At 45.5% G+C, this 20,593-nt stretch overlaps 1 protein-coding gene across 4 annotated transcripts in view; it reads left to right on the top strand.

Annotated features, from left to right (window-relative positions):
* Nucleotides 1-20,593, top strand: part of Ezh1 (enhancer of zeste 1 polycomb repressive complex 2 subunit) — a 36,997-nt gene that overhangs the window by 8,171 nt on the left and 8,233 nt on the right. Inside the window, exons 2-13 of one of the 4 annotated variants that reach the window (XM_051158678.1) lie at nucleotides 2,159-2,226; nucleotides 2,519-2,681; nucleotides 2,795-2,923; nucleotides 4,404-4,523; nucleotides 5,755-5,875; nucleotides 9,664-9,840; nucleotides 10,760-10,862; nucleotides 11,282-11,445; nucleotides 11,789-11,880; nucleotides 17,635-17,815; nucleotides 18,123-18,319; nucleotides 20,031-20,128. In XM_051158678.1, the coding sequence (XP_051014635.1) occupies nucleotides 2,565-2,681; nucleotides 2,795-2,923; nucleotides 4,404-4,523; nucleotides 5,755-5,875; nucleotides 9,664-9,840; nucleotides 10,760-10,862; nucleotides 11,282-11,445; nucleotides 11,789-11,880; nucleotides 17,635-17,815; nucleotides 18,123-18,319; nucleotides 20,031-20,128 (1,499 nt within the window). In that variant the 5' untranslated portion in view covers nucleotides 2,159-2,226; nucleotides 2,519-2,564. Of the gene's footprint in view, nucleotides 1-2,158; nucleotides 2,227-2,442; nucleotides 2,682-2,794; nucleotides 2,924-4,403; nucleotides 4,524-5,754; nucleotides 5,876-9,663; nucleotides 9,841-10,759; nucleotides 10,863-11,281; nucleotides 11,446-11,788; nucleotides 11,881-17,634; nucleotides 17,816-18,122; nucleotides 18,320-20,030; nucleotides 20,129-20,593 lie in introns of those variants that run through there. The other 3 variants (XM_051158677.1, XM_051158675.1, XM_051158676.1) reach the window with 3 other exon arrangements.

Here is a 20,593-nt window from a genome sequence, read left to right as displayed (position 1 = left end):
CCATTACCACAACCATCACTCCATCCCCATTACCACAACCATCACTCCATCCCCATTACCACAACCACCACCCCACCCCATTACCACAACCATCACTCCATCCCCATTACCACAACCACCACCCCACCCCATTACCACAACCATCACTCCATCCCCATTACCACAACCATCACCCCATCCCCCATTACCACAACCACCACCCCCACCCCATTACCACAACCATCACTCCATCCCCATTACCACAACCATCACACCCATCCCCATTACCACAACCATCACTCCATCCATTACCACAACCACCACCCCACCCCATTACCACAACCATCACTCCATCCCCATTACCACAACCACCACCCCACCCCATTACCACAACCATCACTCCATCCCCATTACCACAACCATCACCCCATCCCCCATTACCACAACCATCACCCCATCCCCCTTACCACAACCACCACCCCATCCCCCATTACCACAACACCACCACCCCACCCCATTACCACAACCATCACTCCATCCCCATTACCACAACCACCACCCCACCCCATTACCACAACCATCACTCCATCCCCATTACCACAACCGTCACCCCATCCCCCATTACCACAACCACCACCCCATCCCCCATTACCACAACCGCTACCCCATCCCCATTACCACAACCGTCACCCCATCCCCCATTACCACAACCGCTACCCCATCCCCATTACCACACCCGTCACCCCATCCCCCATTACCACAACCGCTACCCCATCCCCCATTACCAACACCCGTCACCCCATCCCCATTACCACAACCGCTACCCCATCCCCATTACCACACCCGTCACCCCATCCCCATTACCACAACGTCACCCCAGTCCAACCCCCCATTTTCCCATTACCACAACCACCACCCCATCCCCCATTACCACAACCATCACTCCATCCCCATTACCACAACCATCACTCCATCCCCATTACCACAACCACCACCCCATCCCCCATTACCACAACCACCACCCCACCCCCCATTACCACAACCGTCACCCCATCCCCCATTACCACAACCACCACCCCATCCCCCATTACCACAACCACCACCCCACCCCCCATTACCACAACCGTCACCCCATCCCCCATTACCACAACCGTCACCCCATTCCCCATTACCACAACCATCACCCCATCACCCATTACCACAACCGTCACCCCTACCCCCCATTACCACAACCGTCACCCCTACCCCCCATTACCACAACCATAATGAGCACTGGAGCAGCTGTCAGTTAGTACGTTTTTCCCGTTCCTGACTTCCAGTTTCAGTTGGATAGAGTGATTTGTTCTGAGCTTACTATTTCAAAATATGGAGCATTCCTGTAGTCCTTGCTCTTGGAAGGCTGCTTCAGAAGGACATTGAGTTTAAAGCTAGCCTGGGCTACAAAGCAAGACCTCTCTAAAAATTAGAAACAAAACAACAACAACAACAACAACAAAACAGAGAGGGGTGGGCTTGGGAGGGGAGGATGTGTGGTTGAGGAGTAAAAGCAATGACAACCACGTTTGTTAAAGGAGGCTGTGTGTCTCATTGGGTTGTAACTTAACATTTAGGTCATTTGGGCTAAGAATTAGTTGGGTGAAAGCTGGGCGAAGTGGCACACGCCTTTAATCCCAGCACTCAGGGAGGCTGAGGTAGGTGGATCTCTTGAGTTACAGACCAGCATGGTCTACAAAGCAAGTCCAGGACAGCCAAGGCTACACAGAGAGACCCTGTCTCAAAAATACCTATAGACATATATATGTATGTGTGTGCATCTTATATGTATGTTCACATGTATGGTGGTGCCTGCATGTGTGTATGTGCACCGTGTATGTGTTTGGTGCCTGTGGAGGTCCTCTGCAAGAGCAGCAAGTGCTCTTTACTGTTGAGCTAAATAACTCTGTAGCCACAGAAGGATAGAATTTTGAATGCAAGCAATTTTCTAAATAAACAGTGTCAAGCATCATTGAGACTTGACTTAATATGCAAAATGGTGGCAGAGTCCATGAAGTCCTCTAGTTCTGGAGGAGGGTCCTGCTCAGGGGCTCAGTGTCTGAGCATGTCACGCTACTTCAGTCTATTTTTATTCTCTTGCTAAAAAGAGAATAACCACTTGATAAACACTTCTTTTTACCCTTAGGTCTTGCCATTCATCTGAAGAACAGAGACAGGTTATAAAATCTAAAATTTCCTGCTGCATTCCGTGAGGTAAGTAGAGCAGATCACGTAAATTCTCTAAATTTTCCAACTATAATTGAACTCCGCCCTCAAAAGAAAGATCCAGGGGCTCCATAAGAGGCCATCAGATCTCATTATAGATGGTTGTGAGCCACCATGTGGTTGCTGGGAATTGAACTCAGGACCTTTGGAAGAGCAGACAGTGCTCTTAACCTCTGAGCCATCTCTCCAGCCCCCCCTTCAGTTGAAATTTTAAACTCATATATTTGGGCTTTCAGATGTGCCATGCCCATCTTGAGTTTGAGGAAGCCTTCCTTTCCAGGTGGTCATGTGCTGTTTGTCTCATCTGTTTCTCTGAGTCCAGGAAAATGGATATAGCCAGCCCCCCAACTTCCAAATGCATCACATACTGGAAAAGAAAAGTGAAATCTGAGTATATGCGGCTTCGGCAGCTTAAACGGCTGCAGGCAAACATGGGAGCAAAGGTAAAAATGGTTCTCACTAGTGATGTTGCTGATACGTGTTTCTCCAAAAGGCTTCTGGGCCTTTTCCTTTGTGACCTTCATTGACTCCTGACAGTCTGCCTTGGCTTTGCTAGGCTCTGTATGTGGCAAATTTTGCAAAGGTTCAAGAAAAAACCCAGATCCTCAATGAAGATTGGAAGAAACTTCGTGTGCAGCCTGTCCAGCCGATGAAGCCTGTGAGTGGGCACCCTTTCCTGAAGAAGGTACTTTGGAGTGTTGCACCGGCCTTCCTTCCTTCTTGGACAGGAAGTTATAAAGTTGAAAACTAACCATTTTGTGTATGGTCCTCCTCAATTAATTAGTATAATTGTGACTTTCTCACAAAACATTTACTTTTTTCCTGGGTTTTGCATCCAAGCTACATGACATCCTGTTTTGTGCCTGGTGTACTGAGATAATAGGAGGTGAATTCTCTAGGTAGTAGACAGAGGTACTGATCTGAGGGACTGCCTTACGTTTGTTGGTTTAATAAATTGAATTATAAATTTAAAAACCATATTCTGGCTGGGCATAGTGATACATGACTTTAAAACCCAATTCAGGAAGTAGAGGCAGCAGGAATAAGGAGTTTGAGGTTGGCCTTGTCCACATAGTAAACGAGGTTACCCAGGCTACTGGGAGCCTGCCCTTAGAAGGGAAAATGAGTGTTCTTAGCTACATAAAGAGGTGTTTTGTTTTTGTTTGTTTGGGTTTTTTGTCTTGTTTTTTGAGACAAGGCATCTCTGTGTAATCTTGGCTGTCCTAGACTTGCTTTGTAGACCAGGCTGGCCTCAAACTCACATAGATCTGCCTGTCTCTGCCTCCCTGAGTGCTGAGATTACAGGTGTGCACCAGTGTGCCCGACTTGGTAATAGTTTAAATACAAAAAGATGATGGTGTGGGGCTGGAGAGATGGCTCAGCGGTTAAGAGCACTGACTGCTCTTCCAGAGGTCCTGAGTTCAATTCCCAGCAACCACATGATGGCTCACAACCATCTATAATGTGGTCTAATGTGCACTGTATACATAATAAATAAATAAATCTTAAAAAATAAAAAAGACGATGGTGTTATGAGACCAGTGATCATTCATTCCCAGAGCAGGATATAGCTAGTTTGAGTACCACTTTGCTTTTCTGTGCACTGTCCCCATCACCTGTGCAGCTATATCCAAAGTGTAGATCTTGTAGAAAACACTCCTGGAGCTGGGCGTGGTGGCAGAGGCAGGTGGATTGCTCTGAGTTCAAGGCCAGCCTGGTCTACAAAGGGAGTACAGGAGGCCAAGGCTACACAGAGAAACCCTGTCTCAAAAAAACCAAAATAAACAAATAAATAAAATAAAATAAATATAAAAAGAATGAAAAGAACACGGATGGGGTGTGACTTGGTTGAGTGCTTGCCCAGCACACATGGAACCCCAGGTTTGAGATTAAGCATGAAACTGGCATGGGGACACACATCTGCAATCTTGGCCCACAAGGGGGACAAAAGGTTAGAAAAACACCGGTATCTTTTTGGAAGGAAACTGGTATGTCTCTTATAGTTTTGTTCTGTAGCCTGGCGTAACCTGGCCTCAAACCCACTGCATTTCTGCCTCAGCCCAAGTGCTGGGATTATAGGCATGGAGCCATCATGGCTGACCTACAGTGATTCTCTCTTGAGCTGTGTGCTTACTTGTGTCTCTGTGTCACTGTTTTTCTTTCAGTGTACCATAGAAAGCATGTTTCCAGGTTTTGCCAGCCAGAATATGTTGATGAGGTCTCTGAACACTGTGGCATTGGTTCCCATCATGTATTCCTGGTCCCCTCTGCAGCAGAACTTCATGGTCTGTATTGAAAACGCTGTGGCAGTTGTTTAAACCGTGTTGTCATTGTGTGCTGGTCTATGTGAGCTTCTCCTAGGGCATGCCGCAAGCTTGGACCTACAGAGCAGAAGGCTGCTGTAACTCACTTGCTCTAAAGTGATAACAGACTTACAGGCCACTGAGAGGCTCAGCAGATACAGGCACCTGCCACCCATCTGCCCCGACAACCTGAGTTTGTCTCCAGGACCCATGTGCTAGGTGTACAAAGCTGACTCTTCCAAGATTCCTTTGGCCTCCACATATATGCAAGAGCACACACACGCACCACACAGGTTGCTCTATCCTATTAGAAACTCTCTAAAATATACTCTGATTGCTGCTTTTTTTTTTTTTTTTAAACCACACGGGCCAAGACTCCCATCTTTCTTATTACGTTGACCAACTTAGTAATATTAGTCACAGCTAAATATGGCTGGATCAGACCCTTGAGGCTTAAGCAGGTTGCCAGCCCTGCTGATGGAGCAAGTCTTTTGTAATCCTCTCATGGTGAGGTGCTGTGAAGTCAGCCAAGAGTGCAGAGGTGGCTGTGGGTAACTGTGGTTTATCTTGACTCTTGTTAAGGTCACTGCTGTGGTCACCTCTCCTCTAATGCTGCTGTTGCTCGTCATCTGTCAGCTGAGAGCATGCTGCTGTCTGCACTAGGATACTGTCTCCAGTCGGGAGTCTGCTCTCAGAGTCAAACTCCCTTGAGTGATTTTGCTTGATCTCTGGGGATTTAGGGATAACTAGGTTGGCAATGGGATGTAGCTTAGTGCTAGAGTGTGTGCTTAGCCCTGGTGTGTATCTGCAGTCTGCTGGACACCTTTCTCTCCACCCACAAACATCCAGAGCCTGTGTTGACACGAGTTATAACCATAGTATTTATTATGGGGAAGAGGATGTTTATAGAATACCTCAAATTTTATGGTTGCTTTAATCAAATTCTCGGCATTGTTGGAAATAACATTGCTGATTTCAAGGTAAGCATTTAGTGGTTAATATTGACTGAACTGGTTTTTTCCCCCTACAAGCAGCATTGTCCCTTTTGTTTGAGGTTTTGTTGGCAAAACAAAATAGCTAGTCTTTAAAATACAGGTAGGAAATTCTGTATCTGCAGAGATTTTTTTTTTTTTTTAACAACTGGAAGCTAAATGAAAGAATAGCACAGTAGAAAGAAGAGAGGCTTGTGGGACGAATCTGTGGTTTTCTGCAGGTGGAAGATGAAACGGTTTTGTGCAATATCCCCTACATGGGTGACGAGGTGAAGGAAGAAGACGAGACATTCATTGAGGAGCTGATTAACAACTACGATGGCAAAGTCCATGGTGAAGAAGGTAGTGACCCTGAGCTCGCTGTTAGAGGATTCGGCTAGCGTACTTCCACCTTTGTTATGTCCCATCCCTGAGAGTGCATGCCAAAGAATATTCCAGGGTGATTATGTGACTTGGGATTAGGATTTTTAAAAAAGATTTATTTATTTATTATGTATACAGTGCTCTTGCTGCATGTTCGCCTGCAGACCAGAAGAGGGCACCAGATCTCATTATAGATGGTTGTGAGCCACCATGTGGTTGCTGGGAATTGAACTTAGGACCTCTGGAAGAGCAGTTGGTGCTCTTAACCTCTGAGCCATCTCTCCAGCCCAGAGATTAGGATTTTTATATTTATTTAAAATATCCCAGGGGCCGGGCATGGTGGTGCACGCCTTTTTCTGAGTACTCAGGAGGCAGAGGCAGGAGGATCTTTCATGAGTTCGAGGCCAGCTTGGTCTACAAAGTGAGTCTAGGACAGCCAAGCTACACAGAGAAACCCTGTCTCAAAAAATAAAATAAAATAAAATAAAATATCCCAGTTAGATTTCAAAAGGAGCTAGGTCATAAAAAGAATTGCCTAGTGATCAGTTGCTAGAGTGTTTATTGAACAAGCAAATTTAATTTTTGACATAAGTTCATCAGAGGCCATTTGTTTTTTGTTTCCTTTTCTCTGAGATGGCATTGGGCATGTCATCTGTCATACTGCTGTGATCCAAGTATCTTCTGGATTTCTCAGAAATTTGCTTAAATATCCTTATTTTATAAAAGGAAAACAATTTAACTTAGTTGTAATTCTTTTTCTTTTTAAAGATTTATTTTTATCTATGAGCCCTCTGCCTGCATGTATACCTACATGCCAGAAGAGGGCATCAGACAGACAGTTGTGGTCCACCATGTGGTTCCTGGGGATTGAACTCAGGACTTCTGGAAGAGCGGTGCTCATAACTGCTGAGCCATCTCTCCAGCCCCTTTTAACCATTCTGTTTTAAGATGTTTGCTTGCTTTGTGCGTATGATTGTTTTGCTTGCATGAATTTCTGAACACCAGAGAAGGCAGTGGGTTACAGAAGGTGGTGAGGAGCTGTGTGGGTGCTGGGACCTGGTCCTCTTAACCTCTGAGTGCTTTCTCTAGCCCCATGGTGTAATTCCTGATTAAAATTAAAAAACAAACAAACAAACAAAACACATTTAATTTGAGGGTGCAGTCCACAAACTCCATAGTGTGGGTATGAGGTCAGAGAGTTAATTCTCTCCTTTCCCCATGTAGGTGTGAAAGGTTGAACTCAGGTCATCGGACTTGGCAACAAGTTCCTTTACCCAATGAGCCATCCTGCCTCTTAGTTGTAATTCTAGAAAAGGTTATCAGTGAATAAAAAGTAGGAAGAGGAGCTGGCCATGGTGGCACACCCTTAGAATCCTAGCCACTTGGGAGGCTGCGGTGGGGTGAGGGGCAGGGCAGGAGGATTGCAAATTCAAAGCCTGCTTAAGGCTACAGAGGATGGTCAATGGCAGCCTAGTGAGACCTGTCTCAAATCAGAAAAAGGACTGGGAATATAGCTCAGTGATTGAGTGTACGCCTCCCCTGCCCACAGTCCTGAGTTCAGTCCTCACTACCAAGGAAAACAATGGGGAGAAGAGGACTTGCGCGAATATGCCAGCCTACCTAGTACTGGACAACCTACCTACTCTTGACGGTTGTGGGTGCTATTTTGCCCACATTCAAATATATACCCACAGCACCCTCTAGTGTTCAAATACATTATTTCAAGTTACAGTATAACCCATTATGATTTAGAAAAGTGTCTTGATTAAGAGAACTCACTATTGATACCTTAGCACAAAGCTAAGCGATTTTCCACTTTGTTGTTACTTTTCTGCCTTGCTTGTGGTTGGTGGCACACGTTTGCTGTTGTTGAGAATTTGTGGTGGTGTTTGGTGTTTGGAGACAGAGTTCTCTGTTTAACAGCCCTGGCTGTCCTGGAATTTGCTTTGTAGACAGACCATGCTATAGAACCTATAGTCCCCCTCTCTCTCGTCTCTCAAGTGCTGGGATTAAAGGTTTGTGCCACTATGCTTGGCTTGCTGTTGAGTTTTTTTGTTGTTTTGTTTGTTTTCGTTTTTTGAGGCTGGGTTTCTCTATGTACTCTTGGCTGTCCTGGACTTGCTTTGTAGACTAAGCTAGCCTTGAACTCAGAGACCTGCCTGCCTCTGCCTCTGCCTCTGCAGTGCTGGGATTAACAGACGTGTACCACTGAGCCCAGCTGAAAGTAACTTTTGTTTATTTGTTTTTGGAGACAGGATTTCTCTGTATAGTCTTGGCTGTCCTGGAACTCAGTCTGTAGACCAGGCTGGCCTCTAACTCATAGAGATCAGCCTGCCTCTGCCTCCTGAGTGCAGGGGCTAAAGGCCTGCACCACTACCACCTGGCTGCTGTTGAGATTTTATTTATTTATTTATTTATTTTGAGATTTTATTAACAGTAAATACAGTGTTAACAGTGACCACAGAAGCGAAATAGTCCAGTAAGAATAAAGTCTCCAGCTGGGTTTTCTATTTAGCTGGCTAACTGTTATAGTTGGTAGAGCTACTAATCAAGTGATATGTTATATACCTAGACTCAGGAGTGAGTATAAGAAAACCGTCCTAAGTGCGGGGGATGTGGCTCAGTTGAAAGTGACTGCACTGCATAAAACAAGACATGGTGGGCTGGAGAGATGGCTCAGAGGTTAAGAGCACTGTCTTCTCTTCCAAAGGTCCTGAGTTCAATTCCCAGTAACCACATGGTGGCTCATAGCCATCTACAATGAGATCTGGTGCCCTCATCTGGCAAGCAGGCCCACATGAAGGCAGGATATTGTATATATAATAGATAAATCTTTAAAAAAAAAAAAGGCCAAGGGGGGCTGGAGAGATGGCTCAATGGTTAAGAGCACTGGCTGCTCTTCCAGAAGTCCTGAGTTCAATTCCCAGCAACCACATGGTAGCCCACAGCCATCTATAATGTGATCTGATGCCCTCTTCTGGCCTGCAGGTGTACATGCAGACAGAGCACTGTATAAATAAATAAATAAATCTTTAAAAAAAAATAAGGCCAAGGGCAACTCCCCCCTCCCGCAGCAAGGTTTCACTGTGTAGCCTTGGCTGTCTTGGACTTGCTTTGTAGACCAGGCTGACCTTGAATTCACAGCGACCTGCCTGCCTCTGCCTCCCAAGTGCTGGGATTAAGGGGTGCTCCACCATACCCAGCTTCCAAGGCATGGTAATTTACACCTGGATCAAGGCATTCTAGCTAGTTTGGGATACAGGGAACCCTGTCTTTTTTAGTTATTTTGAGACAGGGTCTCAATATGTAGTTCCGACTGTCTTAGAACTCACTATATAGTCTGTCCTAGAACTCAGAGATCATCTGCCTCTGCTTCCCAAGTGCTGGGTTTAAAGGTGTACACTACCACACCTTGCAAGACCCTGTCCTTTTTTTTTTTTTTTTTTTTTTTTAAATATATACATTGGTGTTTTGCCTGCATGTCTGTCTGTGTGAGGATGTCTGGTCTCCTGGAACTAGAGTTGCAGACAGTTGTAAGCTGTTATATCGGTGCTGGGAATTGAACTCAGGTCATCTGGAAAGAGCAGTGCTCTTAACTGCTAAGCAGTCTCTCTAGCCCCAAACCCCTGTTTTAAAGGAAGCAGGAAGAAGGAGAGAGAGAGAGAGAGAGAGAGAGAGAGAGAGAGAGAGAGAGAAAGAGAGAGAGAAGCAAAACCCTACCTAGGAAGATGAGTGGAGTGCTCACCTTTCTAACCCTCGTGTCTCAGAGATGATCCCTGGGTCTGTGCTGATCAGCGATGCTGTTTTCCTGGAGCTGGTAGATGCCCTCAACCAGCACTCAGATGATGAAGAGGACGGGCACAATGACACCTCAGATGGAAAGCAAGATGACAGCAAGGAAGACCTGCCGGTAACAAGGAAGCGGAAACGCCTCGCTATGGAAGGTGCACAGCCCTGCTCCCATTACTGTTTTGAAATTGACAGGGACAGAGAAGAAGGAAAAACTTGAAAAATCTATTGCTCTTTAAAAGCCATTTATGCTTCTCCTTGGTCCACTTAAAAGAAACGCGTGGTCATTAGCTGATCGCTTCAGCTGCCTGCCTGTGAGCTAGCCAGAGAATAAAGTAGAAGAACTAGAATAACCACTTTCATTAGTTTCTAGTTCTAATGTGCTTGGAAAATCTGGGAAGATATAAAGGAGAAAATAAGATTACACTACAACCTTGTTACATAGGAATAATCAGATTATTCCTTGTAGGTTTTAAATTGTACATATATAAATCAGCATGCTCATACAAAATTGAGATTGTGTGGGTGCGTGATACAAACTTTTATCTTCTTAACTTAATTTTCTGAATATTTTCCATGTCACCAGTATTTAATTTAATACTGCTGGGCTGAGGAGATGGCTCAGTGGTTGAAGTCTTGATCTGGAAGCATAAGGGCCGGAGTCTAGTTACCCAGAACCCATGAAAATGCAGGTTCTATCATCCCAGCCTTAAAAGGTGCAGCCGGGACCCTCAGGACAAGCTGGCTGGTGAGACTATCCGTGCTGGCAAAGTCGAGGCCGGAGAGTTAGGTAGAAGGGCAGTAAGGGAAGACAATTCCAGACAAAGCTTTGAATTACTCTATTGTACCATGCTGTTTAACTGTATGTCCAGGGACTGTATGTCTTCCCGTGAAAGAGGCCCAGAGCCACGCTTGTTTGTGGGATCCATCTACCTTCAGCTCTGTAGACTTGGTTATCAGGAGTAGTTGACGTTTGGATGAGCATAGCAGCTCTAATCACTGTGCTGCAACAAAGGGAAACCTTCAAACAGCTTTGTGGGCACCAGGAGTTTACTGTCGTCATTTCCCGTTCAGGCAACAAGAAGAGCTCCAAGAAACAGTTTCCAAATGACATGATCTTCAGCGCCATTGCTTCCATGTTCCCTGAGAATGGTGTCCCCGATGACATGAAGGAGAGGTGAGGATCCACTCAGACTATACCCAGTTTTTGTGAACAGATGCATATCCAAGCCCAGTTTTTGATTAATAAAAGCCCTGTTGACGGTGAGTGTGCTGTGGTTTGCCCGCACATCTGACTTTCTTACTCACTTACGTCTGAATGCCCCTTGTCATGTTAGGGATCATTCTATGCTGGCTTTTGAAGACATTGGGCAGAAACTGTCCTCAGCCCTGGGAAGTGACAGCAACACTGTGCTTGTGCTTAGGCCCAGCCCTGCAGAGTGAATTCCAGTGGTGTATCCACGCAGTTGTTTACCATCTCCTGACCCAGCAAGCCTATAAAGACCACCAATCCTCCCTTGGCAGGCCATCCCTGCATGCTAATTCCCCTTGCTGCAGGGGACAGTTCCTAGAGAGAAATCCTCTCCTTCCTTGCAGGTATCGAGAGCTAACAGAGATGTCAGACCCCAATGCACTTCCCCCTCAGTGCACACCCAACATCGACGGCCCCAATGCCAAGTCAGTGCAGCGGGAGCAGTCTCTGCACTCTTTCCACACCCTTTTCTGCCGGCGCTGTTTTAAATACGACTGCTTCCTTCACCGTGAGTGGGGCTGCTCTGTTTGAAGTGCCTCCCCCCCACCATACCCCAACTCCTTCCCTGTGTTTTGCTTTACTGTGTGGAGTGCCTAGCTTCTGCTTTAAAGAGAAGCAGTTGTTTTTATTTGCTCAGTGACAGTGTGATGTGATTTGCATGACGGGTATGACCTAATTAAGCACCATGATTGTCCCATGTGTCTCCCGGTTTGAAAGGATTGTGTCGCTAAATTTTGTGTACCTTGCTAGTCACCTATTATTTGGAATTCAACACCTGCCATAGCTCCCTAACTTAGTTTTCTTGCTCCTTCTCATGTCAAAAGGAAACACTACAGCCTTTTGTTTTCCAGCTTTCCACGCCACTCCTAATGTATATAAACGCAAGAACAAAGAAATCAAGATTGAGCCAGAACCATGTGGCACAGACTGCTTCCTTTTGCTGGTAGGTTCTTAAGCCTTTCTGTTTAAAGTTGATCAGGAAATAAATGGTCCTTGAACTTTAGAGCACAAGGTAGGTGAGTCAGCCCACTGCACTGCAGGCCCTCCCCAGACATGGTAGAACAGTGTAGTCTTTTGGGGGTGATGGAGTAAGATCTGATAAACATTAATAAAGGATTTTTTGCTCTTAATATCACCTACTTAGATTTCAGAGTCAGAAACTGTTGTTACATTTGGAACAGAGAGGCTGTCCCTACATGTTGGTGCTAGAGTACTTGGGCTCAGTTCCCAGCACAATCAAAGAAAAAATACTGGAGCAGAGTGTGTGTCCTGTATATTTTATTTTATTTTATTTGCTGTCTCTGTAAATACAGTCATAGGAAGAAGAACACACGAAGGGAACTGTTCTTGTGTCCAACCTCATAAACCCCCCACCACCACCAAGCTTTTTATGGCTGCAGAAATCCTGTGTATCGAAGGGGAACAGGCTAGTTACATTCTGGACCCACATCTGCTTGCTTGTCACACAAAAGCCAAGGCTTAGAAGAGAAGAAAGAATTGGTGGGAAGGGAATCATTTTGATACAACAGCTGGATATGACAGGGGGAGGTAATTAAGACCTCATCTCAAGCTGGGGGGGGCACACACCTTTAATCCCAGCACTTGGGAGGCTACATAGAGAAACCCTGTCTTGAAACCCCCCCCCCAAAAAAAGATCCCATCTTGCTGGGTGTTGAGGTGCATCCCTTTAATGCCAGCACTCAGGAAGCAGAGACAGGCAGATCTCCTAAGTTTGAGGCCAGCCTGGTCTATAGAGCAACTTCTAGGACAGCCAAGGCTACACAGGCTTAAAGGGAGGGGATAAAGGATTGCGCAGGAAGATAATATGCTGACTAGGATCTTTGTCGTTCAGGGAGATTTTTTTCTTTTTTCTGACTGGCACATCTCTGATCCTCAACCTCCTGTGTAATCCATATAGCAGATATATTACTTCTTTTTTTGTTTGTTTTGTTTTGTTTTGGTTTTGTTTTTTTTTGAGACAGGATTTCTCTGTGTAATACATGTGGTTTTTTGAGACAGGGTTTCTCAGAAGGAATCTCTCCTTCTTCCACATTGTCTCAAAAATCCCTCAAACTGATTGTCCCTCCCTTCTTCTTCCTATGCATCTCTCTGTCTGTCCTGACTTCCTCTTTCTCTTGTTTCTTTTTTTTTCCTGGGTTCAATCCCTGTCATCTGGTTGTTTGCTCTACCTCTTGGTATTTAATTCTGTTTACAATATTTGAGCAAAAAGTTCTTGGATTAAGGATATGTGCCAAGGCTGAGCCACACCACAGCTAGAAACAGATTTTTCCAGTTAAAAAAAGCCCACAATTTCAGCGTTCATAGTGCGATAAAATATCCTGCAGAATCCCCCCCCCCCTTTTTTTTTTTTTGGTCTAAATAAAAAGGAAAGATTTGCCGGGTGTGGTAGTGCACACCTTTAATCCCAGCACTCGGGAGGCAGAGGCAGGCTGATGACTGAGTTCGAGGCCAGCCTGATCGACATAGCAAGTCCAGGACAGCCAAGGCTATACAGAGAAACCCTGTCTCAAAAAACCAAAACCAAACAAACAAAAAAGGAAATATTTTAACTCTGACACAGTAATGAAGCTATTTTTTGCCAAGCTTTCCACAATGTCCAGCTTAGTTGTATTTGGCAGTTTTAGGATTTAAGGTTAAGTATTTTTGAGTTAAAAGTTCTGTAAAATGTTTGTATCAGCAATTTGAATGTCCTGAGCAGTTTGTAGTCCAAAGCTGATCTTCTTTTTTTTTTTTTTTTTTTGGTTTTTCGAGACAGGGTTTCTCTGTGTAGCCTTGGCCATCCTGGACTCACTTTGTAGACCAGGCTGGCCTCGAACTCACAGCGATCCGCCTGCCTCTGCCTCCCGAGTGCTGGGATTAAAGGCATGCGCCACCACGCCCGGCTTCCAAAGCTGATCTTCGGGTGGTGTTTGTCAGTTTAGTGGCAACCCTGGCTAGGCAGAGCGCAGCAGTCAGCCCCGAGATGTGCACTGTTGGCACAGAACCTGGCAGCAGAAGAGGCGTGGGGCGGTTTTGTCCAGAGGTTGGCGTTACCACAGTCCAGGTGGATTTGTGGTTGCAGGGTCACATTGTTTTCTTGGAGACCTTAAAAGTTACTGTTAGGAATGGTTACAGGTTACTATAGAATGTATTGTAGAATATTGTAGAACATTCAGCAGATCTCCAAAAGATTTGAAGACCACAATCTATTAAGTACATCCAAGGAACACAAAATTAGCTCCTAGTTACCAAAAGATTATGAGATTAGTGGCAAAAGAATGGTCCTTTATTTATTTATTTTTTTTATTTCCCATGTCCATACCAGGTGGCTCTTCTGAAATGAGACAGAGATTTTGGGTTTTCCTTTCACAAGCATGCCTGGGTTTTGAGGAGAGAGCCACACTCCAAACCTAAAACCAGCTTTAATTTTTAATTGAATTGGGACCACATAAAAACTGTCACTTATGTCTGTAGAAGACAGCAGAGACAAGCACGTGGGAACCTGCCGTGGGCAGGCCAGCTGTGTGGAGGGGAGAAAGAAGAGAGCACTGGCTGGGGGTGTCCATGTCCTCATGTCTGCATCAGGTGGTTGTGTGGTGGGAGGGGCTGGCCAATAGTGTGAGGTGGTGGCATTAGTCCGGGGTTTGAGTCCGGATTTCAGGCTGGGCACCTGGAGGTAGGCGATACCACTTGGCCAGTTTACTCTTTTACTTGGGACAAGTGTCCCGTGTCCCGTCCTGTTCCCCCCGCGTGCCCCGCCCCCCCCCCCCCCCCAGATATTTCACTTGCCTAGTGGTCTCCAGATTCTTTAGTTGGATATTTTTTATTCTCTGGAAAGATAAAAGCAAAACCCTGGCTCAACCTTAGCTCTGGGGTGGGGTGGAAGGATTCCTTTTTTGGCAGGCTAAATCTTTAAGAATTCTTTTGCTTGGTGGTTATGGCACATGATTGTAATTTCAGTGAGTTCAAAACCAGCCCAGTCTACCAAGTGAGTCCAGGACAGCCAGGGCTACACAGAGAAATCCTGTCTCAAAAAAAAAAAAAGTAAAAAAATTATTTGGAAAAATTGACACTAAATATACCTTAGTATGTGTGGATAAATATACCTATATTCCCCCTTCTCTTTATGTATAAATTCAAGGTTTAAGTGTACTTACTTTTAGATCACAAAGGACATTCACTTTGAATTTCAGCCTCCCTTTTGCAAACAGTTTTTAACCTTAAATCACTGTGATTTCTATGTGCCTGCTTCTACCTCCCAAGTGTTGGGATTAAAGGCATATCCCTCCGATTGCTGGGATTAAAGCCTGAACCAGCACCTGCCTACGGAGTCCTTCTAATAGTTATTTCTGTATGGTTGTCCTGATTTAATTTGGTTCCCCATTTCCCCTTATTTTTAGTGTTAGGGGTAAACTTTCAAGTTTTTTTTGTTTTTTTGTTTTTTTTTTATTTATTTTATGTATGAGTGCTCCATCTGGATATACACCTGTGTGCCAGAAGAGGGCATCAGATTCTAGTATAGATGGTTGTGAGCCACCATGTGGTTGCTGGGGATTGAACTCAGGACCTCTGGAGGAGCAGACAGTGCTCTTATCTGCTGAGCCATCTCTCCAGCCCCCTTGTTGTAGGTTTTTTGTTGTTGTTTTGGTTTGGTTTTGTTTTTGGTCTTTGGTTTTTTGGAGACAGGGTTTCTCTGTCTATCTTTGGCTGTCCTTGAACTCACTCTGTAGATCAGGCTGGCCTCAAACTTAGAGATCTGCTTGCCTCTGCCTCTTGAGTCCTGGGATATCAGTGTTTTTAACAATAGGCATTAATTTTTTAAAAATATATTTATTTATTATTTTTATAGTATTCTACTATATGTGAGCCAGCAGGCCAGAAGAGGGCACCAGATCTCATAGATGGTTGTGAGCCACCATGTGGTTAGTGGGAATTGAACTCAGGACCTCTGGATGTGCAGACAGTACTTTTAACTACTGAGCCATCGGTCCAGCCTGTGCACCCAGCTCTTGAAGATCATTTTGCAATGTACAAAGAAATCTAAAAATTCCTTCCTGGATTTGAAGTACTTTTACATCTTTATCCAAATATTTGTGGGGAGTTTGGTTCTGAGGATTAAAACCAAAGCATCGTGCTTGTTAGATACTTGTCTTCAATGAGCCACGTCTCTGACTTGGGTTTATTCTCAAATCATAACATCTAGTCAGACAGAGTGTTTGGCTTTTAGCTATTTTACTAATTTTATCTCAGATACTTCCATCATTCATTTCTTCTTTTTGTGTTTTTTTTTTCTATTTTTTTAATATTTATTTATTTATTATGTATACAATCTTCTGCCTGCATGTACACCTGCAAGCTGGAAGAAAGCATCAGATCACATTACAGTTGGTTGTGAGCCACCATGTGGTTGCTGGGAATTGAACTCAGAACCTTTGGAAGAGCAGGTAGTGCTCTTAACTTCTGAGCCATCTCTCCAGCCCGTGTTTTTTGTTTTGAGACAAGTCCTCCCTATGTTTCTCTTGCTAGGTAGGAGCTCATTCTGTAAGCCCTATTGGCCTCAAACTCCCAGAAATCTGCCACCCAAGTGCTGGCATCCACTGCTCTTTGGAAGTTCAGTCTTGTGAAATGATCCATCTCTTTTGCCAAGTGCCACTTTCTTGTTCTTTGATCCCAGGTTCTCGGAAGTTAGCTCGTAGGCTGGGTTTTATTTATGGTGAGCAGTACTTTGGGCTAATCTTTAGGGATGGGGTGTATCTCAGAGGGAGAGCAATTGTCTACATGTACAAAGCTTTGGGTTCATTTCCCGGCACTGAAAAAAAGAGGAAGAAAACCCTCCAGAGGCAGGGGGTCTCTGCAGATTGAGGCTAGCCTGGTCTACAGAGCAACATCCAGAAGAGCCAGGGCTACAAAGAGAAACCCTGTCTCTGGGGGGAAAAAAGAGGAAGGAAAAGGCACAGAAAAGGAAGCAACCAGATTTCACAGACTGGGGTAGGTGTGCGCTGTCAGAGCCGGTTAATTTCAAAACATTATGCTGTTCTTCAGAAACAGGTAGAAGGCTGTGGGAAACAGCTGTGACCCAGCTGGGTTATAGCATGTGCGTTCCTCTGAGTCTCATGCAGGTACAGGGAGAAGCTTCTAAACTAAACACTGCACTGTGGTTATATGTGAGGAGAGTGGCCTAGGGAAAGGAGCTCTCACTCCTGCCTCCACTCTGGAACACGGAGCTACATTTTCTTAAGGAGCTTTCGTGCCCTCTAACCCTCATTTCATCTGCAGGGGATGTTCTCATGAATATTCAAATTTCAGATACTACTCAAGGCCAAAGATGTATAGAGTATATCTTTTAAGATTATAGGACACCTCTTCTGTGAAAAGGGGATGCTCCCATGATTTGGTTTTGGTTTTGCGAGACAGGGTTTCTCTGTGTAGCCTTGACTGTCCTGGACTCACTTTATAGACCAGATTGGCCTTGAACCCACAGAGATCCCCTGCCTCTGCCTCCCTGAGTGCTGGAATCAAAGGCGTGTGCCACCATGCCCAGCTTGTCTCCATGTTTAACCATTGTCATAATATGGTCACATTTCCATGATACAGATAAAAACAAAGTGTCATTGTGTAGAGGAAGCTTTGTGATGGTGGCATGGGCCCCGAGGTTCGGTGTCATTCCTGTTTGCTGCTGGCACTGTGTTCACTGCAGGAAGGAGCAAAGGAGTATGCCATGCTCCACAACCCTCGCTCCAAGTGCTCTGGGCGCCGGCGGCGAAGACACCATGTGGTCAGTGCCTCGTGCTCCAATACCTCAGCCTCTACGATGGCTGAGACTAAAGAAGGAGACAGTGACAGGGACACTGGGAATGACTGGGCCTCCAGTTCTTCAGGTAAACAGAAATTGACCAAGGTCAATGCCTAGCTCTTAATATTTATACCTTTTAAAAACTATTCTTTCTACAAGTTTACCTGTAAGCAATGAAGGCGAGTACGCACGCACGCACGCACGCACGCCACCAAGGTAGCCTCAAACTTGCCCTGACCCGGCTGACTGCCAGATCACAGGAATGTGCCCATGTCCAGCGGCTAGCATGTCCATTCCTAAATAGTTTCCTTTTCAGATGAGCATGATAGACTTGTCACACAGGGACTGCTGACAGCTGCACTCCACGGGTTGTGTTTTTCTCTCTTACTCAGAGGCTAACTCGCGCTGTCAGACTCCCACGAAACAGAAAGCCAGTCCAGCCCCACCGCAGCTCTGTGTTGTGGAAACCCCAGCAGAGCCTGCGGAGTGGACTGGAGCTGAAGAGTCTCTTTTTCGAGTCTTCCATGGCACCTACTTCAACAACTTCTGCTCAATCGCCAGGCTTCTGGGGACAAAGACCTGCAAGCAGGTACTGCCGAGAGCCACAGCGTGTGTGACCTCCTTTTCTTGTTGCTTCACCCCTCTACCATCTTAGCAGGCTGTGTCCAGACAGAAACTGTCTTGTGAACCTCTTCTAGATCATGGAGAGGCCTTAATCACTGTGTGTGTGTGTGTGTGTGTAGTTTGTGTTTTTTGAGACAGGTTTTACTTGCCTAGAACTTACTATGTAGACTAGGCTGGCATTCAACTCACAGAAATCGACTTGCTTCTGCCTCCCAAGCTCTGGGATTAAAGGCGTGCGCCACCACAGCAAGCCCTTCTTCACATGCTTTGTTCCAGATTTCCTATCACTAGGCTTTCTAATTGCTGCCCCCATCCTTGGGCGCAGACCTCAGCCTTGCTCATAGCATCCTAGGAAATGTAGTTTGTGGCACGCACCTGTAATCCCAGCACTCAGGAGGCAGTGGCAGGCAGGTCTCTGTGAGTTCAAGGCTAGCCTGGTCTACAGAGTGAGTTCCGGGCCAGGCACTGGAAGCCAGAGGCAGGTGGATCACTGTAAGTTCAAAGCCAGCCTGGTCTACAAAGCAAGTCAAGGATACACATCTTTAAAAAACAAAAACAAAAAAACAACAACAAAAAAAAAAACCCAAAACAAAACAAACCAGAGTGAGTTCCAGGATAATCAGGGCTGCACAGAGAAACTTTGTCTCAAAAAACAAACAAAAAAAGATAGAAGAATGGAGAACAAGTGAGAGCCAGGTGTCTGGGCCAGTTTGTCTGGCTCAGAGCCCTGATGACATGGCTCCCTGAGCTCTGCAGGTCTTTGTGGTTTCTTCCTAGGAGCACATTCCCAAGCATTACTGGCCTGGAGTTTGAGACGGGTGTGGGGGCCTGTTTGCTTCTCCTTCGTTTGGCTGTGAAGAAAATTAGGCACAGGAGGGATTTGCATTTTCATTTTGGAGCCTGTATCTGTTTCCTTGCAACACACATTCTTTTAATTGTATTATTTTTATTAGTGTGTGTTCTGTGTGTGGTGTATATGTGTGCACATGCCACAGCAGTTCTGTGAAGGGACGAGGCCAGCTTTGGGGAGTTGGTTCTTTCCTTAAGCACTAGGATCTATGGGCTGAACTCAGGTCACCAGGGTAGCCTGGCAGGCGCTTTTTCCTTGCTGAATCATCATCTTGCCAGGCCACAGCACAGATTCCTTAAGCTAAAAGTCTGTAGAACTGTATGTGTTTAAAAAAAAAAAAGGCAGCTGGGCATGGTGGTGTGGTCCTGCAGTCAGGAAGGGAATAAATAAGAAGAGAGAGGGGAGACTAGAAATGAATGCTGTACAGGAAGAGTGCCGGAAGAGGAGCCAGCCTTCCAGAAACGCCCTGATGGACAGCCAAGGCTCTGGTACCTTTCTACCAACAGAGGGAGCTAGTGCTTAGCCCAGGTACACCCTTCCCAGCAGCCCTCACTCAGCACCTGCAGTTTCCTTCCTAAAAGAGGCACTCTGTGCTTGAAGAGTGGTGGATGAACAGCAGTGATGGGTAGCAGCTCTGGCTCCCAAGTCCAAGTCCACCTTCAGAGCCAGTGACCCCCACCCCAGCCACACCCTGTTTCTCTGACTGAAAAGATGCCGGTTAGCTGCTTGCAAACTTCAGATCCTTCACAAGGCTAGCGCCTGGCCCAGTCCGTTCCCTGGTCACCCAGTCCCACGGGTGTGACGGTCTTGTCCATTTTTCTTCCAGGTCTTTCAGTTTGCAGTCAAAGAATCACTTATCTTGAAGCTGCCAACAGATGAGCTCATGAACCCTTCGCAGAAGAAGAAAAGAAAACACAGGCAAGGGTTAGACAAAACTCTTGTGGCTCCTCAAGTTGTCTATGCTCTGACCTCCTCAGGGTCATCCTTTCCTTCTTCTTGGCCACTTCCTGTACTGGGCAGAGCCAGCCAGTCTTATTGGGGCACTCGGATGAGAGCCAGTGTCTTCAGAACTTCCTGAGGATCTGTGACTAGGACACATCCCTTTTTTGTACCCATACTGAGGTCATGGCTGGCCTTTGACTCAGTGATTGTTTACCCCTCTTGAGTAGTGACTGTCCCCCACTTAGCAACTCTGTGGAGTTGGTTCCTTTTCTTTAACTGTAGTGTTGTTTTTCTTTGTTTTTTTTTTTTTTTTCAAGACAGGGTTTCTCTGTATAATGTTGTTTTTCATAGTTACATAACACTGTTTATTGGTTGGAAGTTGAAAAAAGTTAATAACTGGGTGTGGTAGTACACTTTTAGTCCCAGTTCTCAGAGGCAGAGGCAGAT

The sequence above is a fragment of the Acomys russatus genome, chromosome 16, assembly GCF_903995435.1.
Source record: "Acomys russatus chromosome 16, mAcoRus1.1, whole genome shotgun sequence".
NCBI classification, from domain to species: domain Eukaryota; kingdom Metazoa; phylum Chordata; class Mammalia; order Rodentia; family Muridae; genus Acomys; species Acomys russatus.
This window is presented reverse-complemented; position numbering and strand designations above follow the sequence as displayed.